This window comes from Chiloscyllium punctatum, chromosome 8 (assembly GCF_047496795.1).
Source record: "Chiloscyllium punctatum isolate Juve2018m chromosome 8, sChiPun1.3, whole genome shotgun sequence".
Lineage (NCBI taxonomy): Eukaryota > Metazoa > Chordata > Chondrichthyes > Orectolobiformes > Hemiscylliidae > Chiloscyllium > Chiloscyllium punctatum.
This window is the reverse complement of record NC_092746.1, coordinates 76663921-76680351: the sequence shown is the minus strand read 5'-3', so window position 1 is coordinate 76680351 and position 16431 is coordinate 76663921. Positions and strand designations below refer to the sequence as shown.

The window sequence follows — 16431 nt, the reverse complement described above, 5'->3', positions numbered from 1 at the left end:
AGAGAGCAGCCTGATTTCAGGACTGTGTGTGCATCCAGTCTGTATGCATAGACTTCTGAGAATAACAAACTGCTAACCCGTGAGATCAACCATGTATATATTTGATAATTTTGCTAACTCAAAATACACAAAATAATGCATGTACTTTTTTCTTGCTTAATAGGGGATTTTGGATTAATAGGGGATTTTGGATTGAATTAGAATTGTGTACAATTTTCCCACCGAGTGTGATGTAGTCACATGACTTCTGTTATGTGCACACACTGTTGGCAGGTATCTCACTTGAATCAGACCGCATATTGAGCGTAGTGCTGCATTATGCACATCTGCTGGCTTCACTAGTTCCCATTAGAAGTGCAAACTAAGCTCAATTGATAAGGAATCATGTATTCTTTGAATTTTATATTCAGGTCAATAAATTCTCTAATAGAAACTTAGTAACAAATGCTCAGTATCACCATAGTTGGGTTTCCTCAATTTCAGGAGAAAGTGAGGACTGCAGATGCTGGAGATCAGAGCTGAAAATTGTGTTGCTGGAAAAGCGCAGCAGGTCAGACAGCATCCAAGGAGTAAGGAGAATCGACGTTTTGGGCATAAGCCCTTCTTCAGGAAGGGGGTAGGTGTGCCAAGCAGGCGAAGATAAAAGGTAGGGAGGAGGGACTTGGGAGAGGGGCGTTGGGAATGTGATAGGTGGGAGGAGGTTAAGGTGAGGGTGATAGGCCAGAGTGGGGGTGGGGGCGGAGAGGTCGGGAAGAAGATTGCAGGTCAAGAAGGCAGTGCTGAATCCGAGGGTTGGGACTGAGATAAGGTGGGGGGAGCAGAAATGAGGAAGCTGGAGAAATCTGCATTCATCCCTTGTGGTTGGAGGGTTCCTAGGTTCCAGGCGTCGTGTTGTCACGGTCTGGCGATGGAGGAGGCCAAGGACCTGCATGTCCTTGGTGGAGTGGGAGGGGGAGTTAAAGTGTTCAGCCACGGGGTGGTTGGGTTGGTTGGTGCGGATGTGGGAGTCGGTCGCCCGAGATGGAAATGGAGAGGTCTAGGAAGGGGACGGAGGAGTCTGAGACAGTCCAGGTAAATTTGAGGTCAGGGTGGAAAGTGTTAGTAAAGTGGATGAACTGTTCAACCTCCTCGTGGGAGCACGAGGTAGCACCGATACAGTCATCGATGTAGCGGAGGAAAAGGTCCATCTTCCGCAGCTACACTGGCACCAACTTTTCCTCCGCTACATCAATGACTGTATCGGCGCTCGCTCATGCTCCCACGAGGAGGTTGAACAGTTCATCCACTTTACTAACACCTTCCACCCCAACCTCAAATTTACCTGGACCGTCTCAGACTCCTCCCTCCCCTTCCTAGATCTCTCCATTTCTATCTCGAGAGGGTGACTCAAACTATAAACCCACCGATTCCCACAGCTACCTAGATTACACCTCCTCCCACCCTGCCCCCTGTAAAAATGCCATCCCATATTCCCAATTCCTTTGCCTCCGCCGCATCTGCTCCCAGGAGGACCAATTCCAATACCGAACAACCCAAATGGCCTCCTTCTTCAAAGACCGCAATTTCCCCTCAAACGTGGTTGACGATGCTCTCCACTGCATCTCCTCCACTTCCCACTCCTCCGCCCTTGAACCCCACCCCTCCAATCGCCACCAGGACAGAACCCCACTGGTCCTCACCTACCACCCCACCAACCTCCAGATACATCGTATCACCCTTCATCATTTCCGCCACCTCCAAACAGACCCCACCACCAAGGATATATTTCCCTCCCCTCCCCTATCAGCGTTCCGGAAAGACCACTCCCTCCATGATTCCCTCGTTAGGTCCACACCCCCCACCAACCCAACCTCCACTCCCAGCACCTTCCCCTGCAACTGCAAGAAATGCAAAACTTGCGCCCACACCTCTCCCCTCACTTCCCTCCAAGGCCCCAAGGGATCCGTTAATATGTGTCACAAATTCACCTGCACCTCCACTCACATCATTTACTACATCCGCTGCACCCAATGTGGCCTCCTCTACATTGGGGAGACAGGCCGCCTACTTGCGGAACATTTCAGAGAACACCTCTGGCACACCTGCACCAACCAACCCAATCGCCCTGTGACTGAACACTTTAACTCCCCCTCCCACTCTGCCAAGGACATGCATCGCCAGGCCTCCTCCATCGCCAGACCATGGCAACACGACGCCTGGAGGAAGAGCGCCTCATCTTCTGCCTAGGAACACTCCAACCACAAGGGATGAATGCAGATTTCTCCAGCTTCCTCATTTCCCCTCCCCCCACCTTATTTCAGTCCCAACCCTCGGACTCAGCACCACCTTCTTGACCTGCAATCTCCTTCCTGACCTCTCTGCCCCCAACCCTCTCCGGCCTATCACCCTCACCTTAACCTCCTTCCACCTATCACATTCCCAATACCCCTCCCCTAAGTACCTCCTCCCTATTTTTATCTTAGCCTGCTTGGCACACCTTCCTCATTCCTGAAGAAGGGCTTATACCCGAAACGTCGATTCTCCTTACTCCTTGGATGCTGCCCGACCCGCTGCGCTTTTCCAGCAACACATTTTTTAGCTTTCTTCAATTTCAGTTACTATGCAATTAAACTCAACAGAACAGTGGAAGTCTGACTGCACACGTTAATCGATTTTATTATTGCGACTTTTACTTCAAATTGCTTCATTTGAAATTTCATATACAGTATTTCTGTGCTTGAAAACACTTTTGATTGACATTTCCTGCTCTTTACATTGTTTAAAAAGGACAGTTCAGCATCATATACTTAATAGCCGAACCAATTGTCTCATTTCTTCTGATAATTTCACATGGAAAACTGGCAACTGGCACAGATTACTGGAATCACCTAGACCATCAAAGGCACCAAAAGCAGAAAAATATAAAAATGCTTTATAAAAATATAAAAGGAATTGGAATGGTCAAAAAGATATAAAAATATTAGGAGGAGCAACTATTGGAAGAATAAAGATGATAAAAAGTGAAATATTTAATTGGGACACAAACAGAAGCTTCCTTCTGGGGGAAAAAAAAATTCAACAGTATGGAGATTTCCAAATGTAAAAGGATTTTGAAGACGTAATAAAGAGGATTGATGAGGACGTCATCTCCATGGACCTCAGTAAGGCATTCAACAAGGTTCCTCATGGTAGACTGGTTAGCAAGGTTAGATCTCATGGAATACAGGGAGAACTAGCCATTTGGATACAGAACTGGCTCGAAGGTAGAAGACAGAGGGTGGTGGTGGAGGGTTGTTTTTCAGACTGGAGACCTGTGACCAGTGGTATGCCACAAGGATTGATGCTGGGTCCATTTCTTTTCGTCATTTATATAAATGATTTGGATGTGAACGTAGGAGGTATAGTTAGTAAATTTGCAGATGACACCAAAATGGGAGGTGTAGTGGACAGTGAAAAGGTTACCTCAGAGTACAATTGGATCTTGATCAGATGGGCCAATGGGCTGAGGAGTGGCAGATGGAGTTTAATTTAGATAAATGTGAGATGCAGTATTTTGGAAATGCAAATCAGAGCAGAACTTATGCACTTAATGGTAAGCATCCTGGGCAGTGTTGCTGAACAAAGGGACCTTGGAGTGCAAACTTCCTTGAAAGTGCAGGCTCAGGTAGATAGGATAATGAAGAAGGCATTTGGTATGCTTTCCTTTATTGGACAGAGCATTGAATATAGAAGTTGGGAGGTCATGTTGTGGGCTGTACAGGACTTTTGTTGGGCCCCTTTTGGAATATTGTGTGCGGATGTATGAATAGGAAGAGTTTAGAGGGATATGGGCCAACTGCTGGCAAACGGGACTAGATTAATTTAGAATGTCTGGTTGGGATGGATGAGTTGGACCAAAGGGTCTGTTTCTGTGCTGTACATCTCTATGACTCTGACAAAAGCTGATACAATTATGGTTTCCTGGAGAGTCTACAGTAGATTCTGTATCACGGCTGTGCATTGGTTAATTGGACCCTCATTATGAGGTATCATTTGGCTGACACCCAACCAGAAAATCTAAAGAGGTCTTGTGTGTTTGATGGTGAAATATAACAGAACAGAATTGAGAAATCTACATCCTGTAAGTATGACTAACCAGCATGAAGACTTGCCAAACTGAAGGCAGATTACTTCAAGGTCAACTACGTATTTATGCCTAGTCAGTCTTAACTCTGTATAAACACACAGAATGATGCAATACAAAATTACCAGCACATGAACACCATCTCTGACACACCATTTACCATCTAAAAAATTGGCTAAATCTACATGGCAAATGATTTTACCAAACCAGAGGGGAATACTGGGATAAGCAAATAACAGGGAGAAATTGAAATCTCCAAACTAAACATCAGGCAGGGTTTTGTTTTGATTTATAGATTTTAGAAATGAAACCACAACACAGTTTAGTTAATTAAAATACCTAGAAGCATTGGTTTAATAAGAAAGAATGGTAGGACATGCCTCAAACTGCACTTTCAATTCCATCTTTTTCCTTTTCTTTCATTAATATCCCCTCTTGTAGCCTCCTTCAGAAAGTAGAACGAGTGAGACAGTCCGGAAGTGCAATCCTTTGTAACTATCAGCAATATCATTGAAATATCCCACGATGAGATATGCTTGATGGGGAGTGAGTAGTAGTTGGTGTTTCGCCTTCTGGGTGAGGCATCTTGCTATACAATTGATAGATATTAATAGATTAAATGAATGGGAAAAACTGTGGCAAATGGATTTCAAAATAAGCAAATGAGGTCATCCACATTTGACCTTAAAGGCCAGGACAAGCTATCTTCTTCATGGCAAAAGGCTAGATACAGTGGACATTTGGGGATCCAGGGTATTTAAATTATGTAAGTACAAAAAGTAATCCAAAAAGCTTATGGCATGACAGCAATTATATCCAGTGGAGTAGAATACAAGGGGGTACAAGTCATGCTTCATCTCTATAACAGTCCAGGTTAGATCACACTTGGAGTACTGCAACACCACGTCACAGGAACGTGATATTGAAGTGTAATTACGACACATCTCGACACAGAAAAGATGCTTGAAGCTTTTAACACTTCTTTCACAAATGGAAGTTGGTTTTAGATTTGGTGAAGACGACATCTAGCATGCTTGCCTTCATCAGGCAGAGCATCGAATGTAGGGTTGGGGCATCATGTTACAGCTGTACAGGACATTGGTAAGGCCAGATTCGGAGTACTGCGTACAATTCTGGCTGCCCTGCTATAGAAGAGATGTTATTAAAGTGGGAAGGGTGCAGAAAAGGTTTACAAGGATATCATCAAGATTGGAGGGTTTCAGTTATAAGGACATGCTGGATAGGCTGGGACGCTTTTTCCCTGGAGTGTAGGAGGCTGAGCGGTGATCATATAGAGGTTTATAAAATCATGAGGGACATAGATAAAATGAATAGCCAAAGTCTTTTCCCCATGGTAGGGGAGTCTAAAACTACAGGGCATTGGTTAAGGTGAGATAGGAAAGATTTAAAAGGGATCTGAAGGGCAACTTTTTCCACACAGAGGATGTTGCGTATATGGAAGGAATTTCCAGAGGAAGTGGTAGAATATGTTAACAGCATTTAAAAGACATTTAGACTGGTACATGGATAGAAAAGGTTTCGAGGGATATGGGCCAAATGCAGTCAAATGGGATAGTTCAGCTTAGGAAATTTGGTGAGCATGGACGAGTTGGGCCAAACGCTCTGATTTTGTATGGTATGACACTATGACTCTAATTGTTCACTGTAAGTTAGAGGTCATTATAGAAACCTGGGTAGAGATAGCTCATAGGTCAGTCATGGTCTCATTCAAGGAACTAAATGGCAGAGTCCTGTTTCTATGGCCAAGCACACTTAAGTTTCTCACCAAGGATTTGTGAGCTTAACAGCTTTCAGTAATGGGCAAGACTACTACTGTAAAACCTGCATGAACAGCACAATTAGCAGTGAAAAGAAACATTTGAGGATAGAATTATTTGTGGACTAATTCAAAAACTAATCTTAATAATTGCATAACACAGGTACATGTTTTCAGAAAATGGGATAAAAAGAAATAGAACTAACAAAAACAGCACACATTAGATGGAAATTAACAAACTTACACAAAAGACAAGAACAATATCTTTTGTGTTCTACTTGCCAAGAAAAGCTTTTGAGAAGAAAAACAAAAACAGAACCTTGTGTAATATCCTGGCACTGCACTTGGAGAACAGACAATTAGTTAGCTCTCCCGTCTTCAGTCTTCAAAATATTGACAAATTATCTGGATGGCTTACCAATTTTCTTATCAAACTTCCATGCTGGGAGAGCATCATTAGGCTTCAAGGAGCTTTTGGCTGGCAGGGGAATGGTCACACAGATGGGACCGTTCACTTGGATTTCAGTTCCATCACTATTCAAGAGATGAACACTCACTGCTGTGACAGGGGTCAGCTGAAACCTGCTGCTGTTTCCTGTAAAACAGATGACAGCATTAGAAGTAAAAAAGGTTAAACACATTATTAGTGTATCGTGTTGAAGCAAGGTAAATTACCCTGACTATGATGCATTGTTGACATTGATCAGGAAAATTGCTTTCAAGATTTGGGAAGCAAGTTATCTTCAATGCCCAGAGCATAGATAATGCATATTTATTATTATTATTCATTCCTCTTCTTTAAATTAAGTATAAAATTCTGCTGGGTGAGGATACAGTTTACTAAATGCACAACATAAACAGATGCAATTACACAAATGGATGCCTCCAAGCAGCCACATTTCTCAATAACGGCTGTGTCCTGGAATAAACCATGATTGATGCTCAAAACCAGATGCATGTGATCAATATAAACAATATATTTACAAATTTATATGCAATGCATGTTAACAGCTTCTGAAACTTACCTTCAAATCACAGTTTATCAGACTAACACTCAACGAATCCCTGTCCTTAAGTACAGTCCAATCACATCTCCCATTTCATCTGATCGAACCAATCTTTTTTAAAAAAAGTGACTTTTGTTTGTTTTACAAATTAAATCTACATTGCAATTAAATACAAATGTTCTATTAATGAAGAACAGTAATCAGTATTGATCAATTGAACTGCTAAATTTAACTTGTATATCACATTCACTTCCTACAGCATGATTCCAGAAAGGAAGATCGTAAGGCATAAACATATAGATTCAAGCTGGAGGAAGCCATTTGGACTCTTAAGCCTGCTCCCTTTTTCTATACGATCATGGTGGTCTGACTATTTCACATTCCTGCCCAGCCCTGATAAACATGGGAATGGAAGTTTATAAAGAAACTATCCACCGCAGTCTTAAAAATGTTGAAAGATACTATTTGCACTACCTTTCGAGGATGAGAGTTCTGAGGCCCCTGTCCAGCTGAGAGAAATGAACCCCGCCTTTCTTTTTAATGAACGACCCTTCATTTTTAAATAGTGACCCCCAGTTCTAGTGAGAGAATAGCAGATAAAACCTGGAGAGAATTTGCATGTGAATTCAAAATCTCATAAGTTACATAACTGTTATGGTTTTCAAAAAAGACCAAATTACAACAACTTGAATATGGTATGTTATTCACTCAGATGAGAGTACTGTAAACTATATTTGAACAAATTAATGTATCATTTTTTAATTGAGCTCACTTGTCAATTCTATGTAAATAACACGAAGGTAACACTGTTAGGGTTTGCAGGGAAACGGATAGCAATCCAAGTGGAAATGGTTTGGATCACAAGCTATAGTTAGATAACAACTTAGTCTTTATTATTGCTATAGATTGAAGACTCACTGTAAATTGATGAACAAGATGCACACTTTGCAAGAAGCAGTGCCTTGACCTTATTTAATCCTCAAACAACCTGAGTGAAACAATCTAATTAGGTGATTACTGTTTTCAGGACCTTGATGTTAGCAAATTAACTTTAGTGTTTCCTACATTAGAATAGTGAATGCATTTCAAAGATACTCCTTTGGATGTAAAGCACTTTGGGACATCCTGATGTTGCGAAAGGTGTGATAGAAATCTAAATTCTTCAAACGACATGGACTGTGCAGTTTTGATTTCAGTTGTCCTCAGGAAAGCAAAATCCTGCTTTCATCTGAGTGAGAGAAAACCTCACTGAAACATACAAGATCCTTCGGGACTTGACAGGATGGATTTGAAGAGGTTATTTCTCATGGGAGAATTGAGGACCAGATGGCATCATTTCAGAATAGAACAGAGATGACGAGGAATTTCTTCTGAGACAGTAGTGAATCTATTGAAATCTTTTCCACATAGGGCTAATGAGACTGGGTCACTGAGCGTATTCAGCAGACAGATTTTTACTCATTGTGGAATCGAGTGGGAAAAGAAGGAAAGTGGAGTGGAGGGCTATCAGATTGGCCACAATGTCATTGAATGATAGATCATTAAGTTTTTTTTGGGCATCATCCTAATTATTTTTTAATTAATGTGTAAGCTTCACTGGCTGGGCCAGCGTCAATTGCCCTTCTCCAAATGACTTGAAAAGGTGGCAGTAAGCTGCCTTCTTGACCTGCTGCAGTCCACTTGATGTAGGTATACCCAATGAACTGTTAGGGAGTGAGTTGCAGGAGTTTGACTCAGCAACACTGGGTCAGCAATATATTTCCAAGTCAGGATGGTGAATTGCTTTGAGGGGAACCTGCAAGTGGTGGTAATCCTATGTATCCCCTGCACTTGTCCTTCAAGCTGAAGTGATCATGGGTTTGGAGGTACTAGCTAAGGAGTCTTGGTGAATTGGCAGCGCATTTTGTAGATGGTATCGACTGCGGCTACTGAGCATTGGTGGAGGAGGGTGTGAATGTTTGCAGATGCAGTGACAATCAAACAAACTGCTTTGTCCTGGATAGTGTCAAGTCTCTTGAGTGTTGTAGCTACATTCATCCAGGCAAGTGGAGTTGTGTTTCACCTCATTGAAGAGCTTCTTCTTGTTAAGATTCACTAGTGGATGTATGTCGACTGCTGAAAATCAAATAGGCCTTTAGACAAGGTCCAGGCATTATAAAATCATACAGCAAAGAAACAGACCCTTCGGCCTAAATCATCCATGTCGACCTGGCTTTCTAAACTGAACTAGTCCATTTGCCTACATTTGGCTCATGTCCCTCTAAACCTTTTCTATCCATGTACCTGTCCAAATGTCTTTTAAATATTGTAATTGCACCCACCTTTACCACTTCCTCTGACAGCTTGTTCCATATACGCACCACCCTCTGTGAAGCAGTTGCCCTCAGGTCCCTTTTAAAGCACTTGTGCCTTCTAATTTGGACTCTCTACCCTGGGGAAAAGACTTTATGTCTATTCATCTCATCTATACCTCTCATGATTTTATATACAACTTCAAGGTCACCCCTCAGCTTCCTACAGTCCAGGAAATAAGTCCCAGCCTATCCAGCCTCTCCTTATAACTCAAACCCTCCAGTCTCGGTAACATCCTTGTAAATCTATTTTGTACCCTTTCCAGTTTAATAACATCCTTCTTGTAGCAGAATGATCAGAATTACATGCAGTACTTCAAATGTGACTTTATCAACATCTTGTACAGCCGTAACATGACATCCCAACTCCTATACTCAATCCTCTGACCAATAAAGGCAAGTTTGCCAAATGCCTTCTACACCATCTTGTCTACATGTGATACCATGTTCAAGGAACTATGTATCTGCACTCTTTGGTCTCTCTGCTTGACCAAGACTTCCACAGTCCCATCGTTAACTGCATAAGTCCTGCCCTGGCTTGTTTCACCAAAATGCAACACCGCACATTTATGTAAGTTAAACTCCATCTTCCATTCCTTGACCCACTGACCCAGTTGATGAAGATCCTGTTGTATGGTTTGATAACTTTCGTCACTGTTTATTATACCACCAATTTTGGTGTCATCCACAAACTTACTAACGATGCGTCCTGTATACTCATCCAACTCGTTTATCTAAATGGCGAACAACAACGGACCCAGCACCAATCACAGAACACAGAATATTACAGTGCAGTACAGGCCCTTCGGCCCTCGATGTTGCACCGCCCTGTGAAACCAAACTGAATCCTTGTGGCACACCACTGGTCACAAGCCTCCAGTCTGATCCACAACCCTCTACTCCACCCTCTGTCTCCTACCATCAAGCCAATTTTGTATCCACTTGGCTAGCCCTCTCTGGATCCCATGTGATCCAACGTTACTAACCAATCTAATATGTGGGACCTTGTTGAAGGCCTCACAAATACAAAGTTTGAGTATTTATCCTGAGCTGGAGTCAGGCATGTCAACAATGTCTTGCTATCAACTAATTTATTTCCTCTATCTGCATGTTCCTGCCTCTGGCATATTTTCAGGGAGGTTCTGGGGGAATTGAAGGGTGGCTGATTGAAGTGAAGAGAATTCATACACCCTGTGAATTTACTAGTTAACAGCCAAGATCCCCCAATCTGGCTGGAGTTCATTGACTGAATACTGGCAATTCAATGACTGTAGGCCACAGCAATTAAAGGCACATCCCACAAAGCAGCTGAACATGGGTCAGTGGGTCATGAGATTCATGACTGCAGTATCCTGGGAAATGTGCTCTTCTCTGTGTGAATGGCTTGGCAGTGGTGGGTGGCCACAATACAGTTTACACCATTTACGAGACTTCTGAGGCTGCCTCTATTCTGTCGCACATTTATGGTCACCATCCTACAGCTAGCAACTCACAGAGTGCCAGCCATCCACAGCCTTGGTGATCCACAGCCTATTGGACCTCACAGCCTAATTAGTTTGGCCGCCTAACTAAAAATCTCTTCTAGTGCCCTTGAATTTAGGTGAGTGCCACAATTGGATCCTGGAACTAAAATTTAGTTCAATTGAGTTGGATCAATGACCATTCATTTGATGAAACATTATCCACCCGAAAACCTTAACTGTTTCTCTCTCCACAGATGCTGCCCAAACGGCTGAGTACTTCCAGCATTTCAGGTTTTTATTTCAGATTGCCAGCCTCAGCAGAATTTCTCCTTTGCAGTATTTCTGACTAGGTTTCTCACTTAACATATACAAATGGAGCAAGACTAGTTAAATAAGACCATGCTTGATTCTCAAGATGTTCCAATTACTTTAACGGTGTGAAGACACAAAACCCACAAGGAAAATCATGGGCTTCCTCATGAATAAACTTGAGGTTTGTTGGCTGCAAAGGATCTTCTTTGCAAAATACTTGCAGTGACAATTAGCACTATAATAGACAACAGTTATTCAATTAAAACATTCTAAAACAGGATGTTTGTGAATGTATTGCATACAATAAATGAGATTTGATAAACTAAAAGCACAGGTGGTAATGTGGAATTAAGGTGTTTACACTATAACAGCGACCTGGCTCAAAGAACAACATAACTGGTTAAATATTCCTGTTCAGGAATGCAAGAAGAGGAATTGCAGTATTCATTAAGTAGGACAATACAGTGCTGGAGAAACAGAATGTCACAGAGGGTTCATTATTAAATATTATAGAGTTGTCATAATGGGAGACCTAAGTAACTGGAAGTAGATCGAGATAGTGGCAGTGTAAGTGGCAGAGAGGCCAAGCAAGAATGTAAACAGGAGAATTTCTGCAGCAGCTCAAGGAGTGAAGAAGCACTGATTGACCTGGTTCTTGGGAATGAGGTGGGCCCAGTAGATCAAATGACATTGATGGGGTATTGGTCACCATATCATAAGGTCTCTGACAGTGGAGAAGAACAATGAACAAGTGATATTCATTTGGCAAAATGCCAGGTATTGATCATTTTCAAGGAGAAAGAATCTAACCATCGCCTCTTGACATTCCATGGCATCACCATCACTGAATCTGCCATTTTCCTCATGGGGAGGGGGGTTACCATTCAGCAAAAACTTAACTGGAACAGCTTTATAAATACTATGGCTTCAGGAGCAGGTCAGAGGTTAAGAACCCTGTGGTGAGTAACTCAGGTCCTTACTCCCCAAAGCCTGTCTACAATCTAACTGTGGAGCGTGAAGAGATACTCCCCAATTTTCTGATTTAGATTAGATTAGATTACTTACAGTGTGGAAACAGGCCCTTCGGCCCAACAAGTCCACACTGCCCCGCCGAAGCGCAACCCACCCATACCCCTACATTTACCCCTTACCTAACACTACGGGCAATTTAGCATGGGCAATTCACCTGACCTGCACATCTTTGGATTGTGGGAGGAAACCGGAGTACCCGGAGGAAACCCATGCAGACACAGGGAGGACGTGCAAACACCACACAGAGAGTCGCCTGAGTCGGGAATTGAACCCGGGTCTCTGGCGCTGTGAGGCAGCAGTGCTAACCACTGTGCCACCGTGCCGCCCAAAATTGAGTGCAGCTCCAATGAAATTCAAGAAACTTGACACTATCCAAGATAAAACATCTTGCTTGATTGGCATGACAGCCACAAAGATTCAACCCTTCCACTACCGATGTTTAGTAGCAGCAACGTGTGCCATCTACAAAATGTGCTGCACAAATTCACTGAGGGTCCTTCCAAAGCATTGCCAAAGCCATGATCAATGCCATCAAGGAAAAGGGTAACTAATACATGGGAATACCACTAGCTGCAGGCTCTTCTCCAAGCCATTTCCATCCTGACACAGAGTAATAAAACAGAACAAAAATCATTAACTGGGATATAGTTGACTCCAGTGAGAAAAACAGAGCTGGCTGGGACACACTGTGAGTGCCACAATTGGATCCTGGAACTAAAATTTAGTTCAATTGAGTTGGATCAATGATCATTCATTTGATGAAACATTATCCACCCGAAAACCTTAACTGTTTCTCTCTCCACAGATGCTGCCCAAACGGCTGAGTACTTCCAGCATTTCAGGTTTTTATTTCAGATTGCCAGCCTCAGCAGAATTTCTCCTGTAGCTGAACAGCGGTCTACCTTCAAAGAAGAGATGTCTTAATAATAGGTAAGATATAGTCCCTCAAAGGACAAATTAATCCAGAGTTCCCTGGATGTGAAAGGAGGAGGTATTGGATAGACTGTACTTATAGCTGGCAAAGCATTGGGACCAAAGGCATATAACTGAGAATACTAAAGGAAGCAGGAGTGGAAATTGCAGAGGCACTGGCCAAAATTTCATTCTTTCTTAGCCTAGAGGTGCCAGAGTGGAGAAAAGAAAAATTTTACAATTATTCAAGACAGGGTGTAAGGGTAAACCAACAATAACAGAGCAGTTAATTTCAATTTGAGAAACAATGAATCTGAATAAAATTAATGGTGACATGGACAAATGTGTGTAAGGGGAGACAGCATGGGTTTCCTCAGTGACAATCATTTTTTAGCAAACCGGGAGTCTTTGAAGAGGCATCAGAGAGGGGTTAATGAGGGTTATGCTGTTGATTTGATGTACAAGGACTTCCAAAAGGTCTTTGACATAATGCCGCACAACAGACTTCTGAACAATGTTAGAGTTCATGGAATGAAAAAATGTAGTAACAGGGTGGACATAGGAAAAAGACAATAATTGTTAACTGGTATTTTTATAGGTTGGAGGAAAGCTTGTAGTGGAGTTCCCCAGGGGTTGATTTGGGACCCTTGATTTATATGCTGATTTATGTTAATGATCTAGCCCTTGGTGTACTAGGGACTATTTGAAAGTTTGGGGAAGATACAAAACTTGGGAGCACTGTATACTGTGACAAGGATAGTGTAGAACTTCAAAATGCCATTTTGGAGTTAGTGGAGTAGGCAGAGAAGCAGCAGATGAAATTCAATGCAGAGAAGTGAGAGATGCTACACTTTGCTACCGAGAACATGGAGGGACAGTACAAAATAAAAGTTGCTATTCTAAATAGTGTGCAGGAAAAGAGAGACCTGGGTGTACATGGACATAAGTCATTAAAGGTAGCAGGATAGGCAAAGAGACCTGTTAATAAAGCATATTGTATCCTAGGCTTTATTTACACAGGTATAGAGTACAAGAGCAAGGAGTTTGTGCTGAACCTGTAAAGGCACTGATTCGACCTCAGCTGGAGTACTGTGTGCAGTTCAGGCTACCGCATATCAGGAAGGAAGCGAATGCTATGGAGATGGTGCAAAAAAAGTTTATGAAAATTGTTTCACGGATGAGAAGCTTCAATTACGAAGATAAATTGAATAAGTTGGAACTGAGAAAGGAAATGGCTAAGAGATTTGATTGAGGTTTTCAAAACCTTGAGAGAACTGGACAGAGTAGATAGAGAGAAACTGTTCCTACTCATAACAGGATTATGAATGAGAGGCCATAGATTTAAACTAATTTTCAAAGGAAGTAAAAGGGATGTGACAGGAAACTTTTTCACACAGTGAGTAGTTAAGGTGTGGAATGCACTGCCTGGAAATATGCTGGAAGCAGTATCAATTGAGAGATTTATACCAGTAGGAGAAGCCATTTATGCATCATGTTTGATTATCTTAAAACATTTCCACTGAGGAGAATGATGAAATTACTGCTTTGCTCTACTTTCTTTTGTGTGAAAATCAAAATGAAGGTAATTTACACTTTTTTAGAGGAAGTGTGACAATATTTTGTAGTTATATTGAATTATATTAGCAATGTAAAGTAGTAAATTAGTTGGCAGTAATTGCTGCACCATTTGTGAAATGCATCTAACAGAGTAATATGACATTTTAACTCTGCATAAGAGTTTGCATTGTTTAATATCTGTGCCTTACCTGTTCGATTTACATCAATTCCTTGAAGATATGGGAAATCACCTACTTCCCAAGGGGTGGCAGCTACTGTAAGAAAAGCTACCAGATTTCGGTAGGTTGAGTTCTTTGGCAAGTTGAGAGACCTTCTCTGGAACTGGATTCTAGGCTGAATTAGAGCACCTATGGATCAAAATAAATAAGGACTTATCAATCGCTTTTCCTAAGACATTACCATACAAGCATTACATTTTAGGGTCAACTAATGAAACATTAATTATAAATCATTTCATTCCAGCACCCATTTTCTCATGAATCCTAGAGTAAATAAAGATAATAATGGCATTATTTGTCAAAACATCAGATGTAATCTTTGGGGGTGGGTGAGAGAAGAATCAACACAAATCATGAATCAGGTGGAATTTGCCTAATTAATTTTGTGGTTAGGTTTTACAATTGCACCAAAAGATGCCATGGGTTTGCAATTTTTAAGTTAGGCTCCAATGAACTAATTGTGGTTTGCAGGCAAGTTGCAGCCTCATGTAATACACCTTTCCATTTAACTTGTGTACTTAAACCATTTTATGAACATTAATTAAAAGATCTCTGAGAAAAGATTTGTAGCAGCGTCTTAAGGATTTTATTCTTATTTCTGGTTGTTTAAATCAGCCAGGAAGTTGGGTCATGGCTTGTGGCACTACCATCTTGTTTTCATGATAGGGAATAACCCTTTACCACTGTATTTTGAAAGGAGGAATAAGGAGAGAAATTGAAGATGCAAGAAAGATAAGGTTGTATCAAAGATGAACTGCATCCACTAGTGGCTGTCCATCTGCAACAACAAGTTGACCAGCAGCTAGACTGCAATGATCATATGAAATTTGATGCAGATTTCAGGACTGCAGAGAAGACGACTCCAGTCTAAGCAAGACCACCCAAAACATTTGCCATAAAGGAACTGGCCAACTGGAACAAATATTAGATGCATTCTTTCCTCAGGTTCCATATATGTTATGTTATGAAGACACTGTTCTCTGTGTTCCCATCCCTATCTCTTCCTGACATACACCTCATTCTGTGCCACTCCACCTTTTAACTCCAGACAACAGTTTCAATTTTTCACCACGTGGCATGGATTTTTGATAACCCACTTGTAATAGCCTTTGCAAAGAATGAAATGCATTCTAGAAATATTATCAACCTCTGCAAAGATTGCAGATAGTTGTGTTCTTATGCATCACATCTGTAATTTTCCATTACTCCTCCAGCGAGTACCCTCTGCCTGAAAGGACCTTACACATCCACAATATAATATGAAGCTGACCTGACTTTGCAACTTCTACTGGACTCAGCACACTAATCTCTGGTCAGATGTTGAGAAAGCACCAACTGATTGGAGACCCGAATACAACATTACCTTCATAAATCCAATTTATAAAATGCTGCAAAGTACCAATAACCAAACAGGAAAGAAATGTGGTTCTGAGTGGGATGCTCTTCAGAGACTCAGAGCAGACACAATGGGCCAAATGGCCTCTGCCAGCACTTTAGGGATTTTATGATGCTAATTACATAGATGATCTCTCTTCTATAGTTGAATGGAGTAGATGGGGTAGAGAAGAAGCCAATATTTATCAGGCTATGTTGATTATCTAAGAAAAAACAATGATGTGATTTCATCAAACATGTTATTCCAAATGGAAAAACATCAGATTGAGATTCTGTGGGATAAA

At 41.6% G+C, this 16431-nt stretch overlaps 1 protein-coding gene across 2 annotated transcripts in view; it reads right to left on the bottom strand.

Moving 5' to 3' along the window:
* The window catches only part of fam171a1 (family with sequence similarity 171 member A1), a 193139-nt gene that overhangs the window by 34785 nt on the left and 141923 nt on the right, over nucleotides 1-16431 (bottom strand). For both annotated transcript variants that reach the window (XM_072575825.1, XM_072575824.1), the window contains 2 exons: nucleotides 14723-14881; nucleotides 6298-6474 (listed from right to left, as the gene is read on the bottom strand). In XM_072575825.1, coding sequence (XP_072431926.1) covers nucleotides 6298-6474; nucleotides 14723-14881 — 336 coding nt within the window. The remainder of the gene's footprint in view (nucleotides 1-6297; nucleotides 6475-14722; nucleotides 14882-16431) is intronic.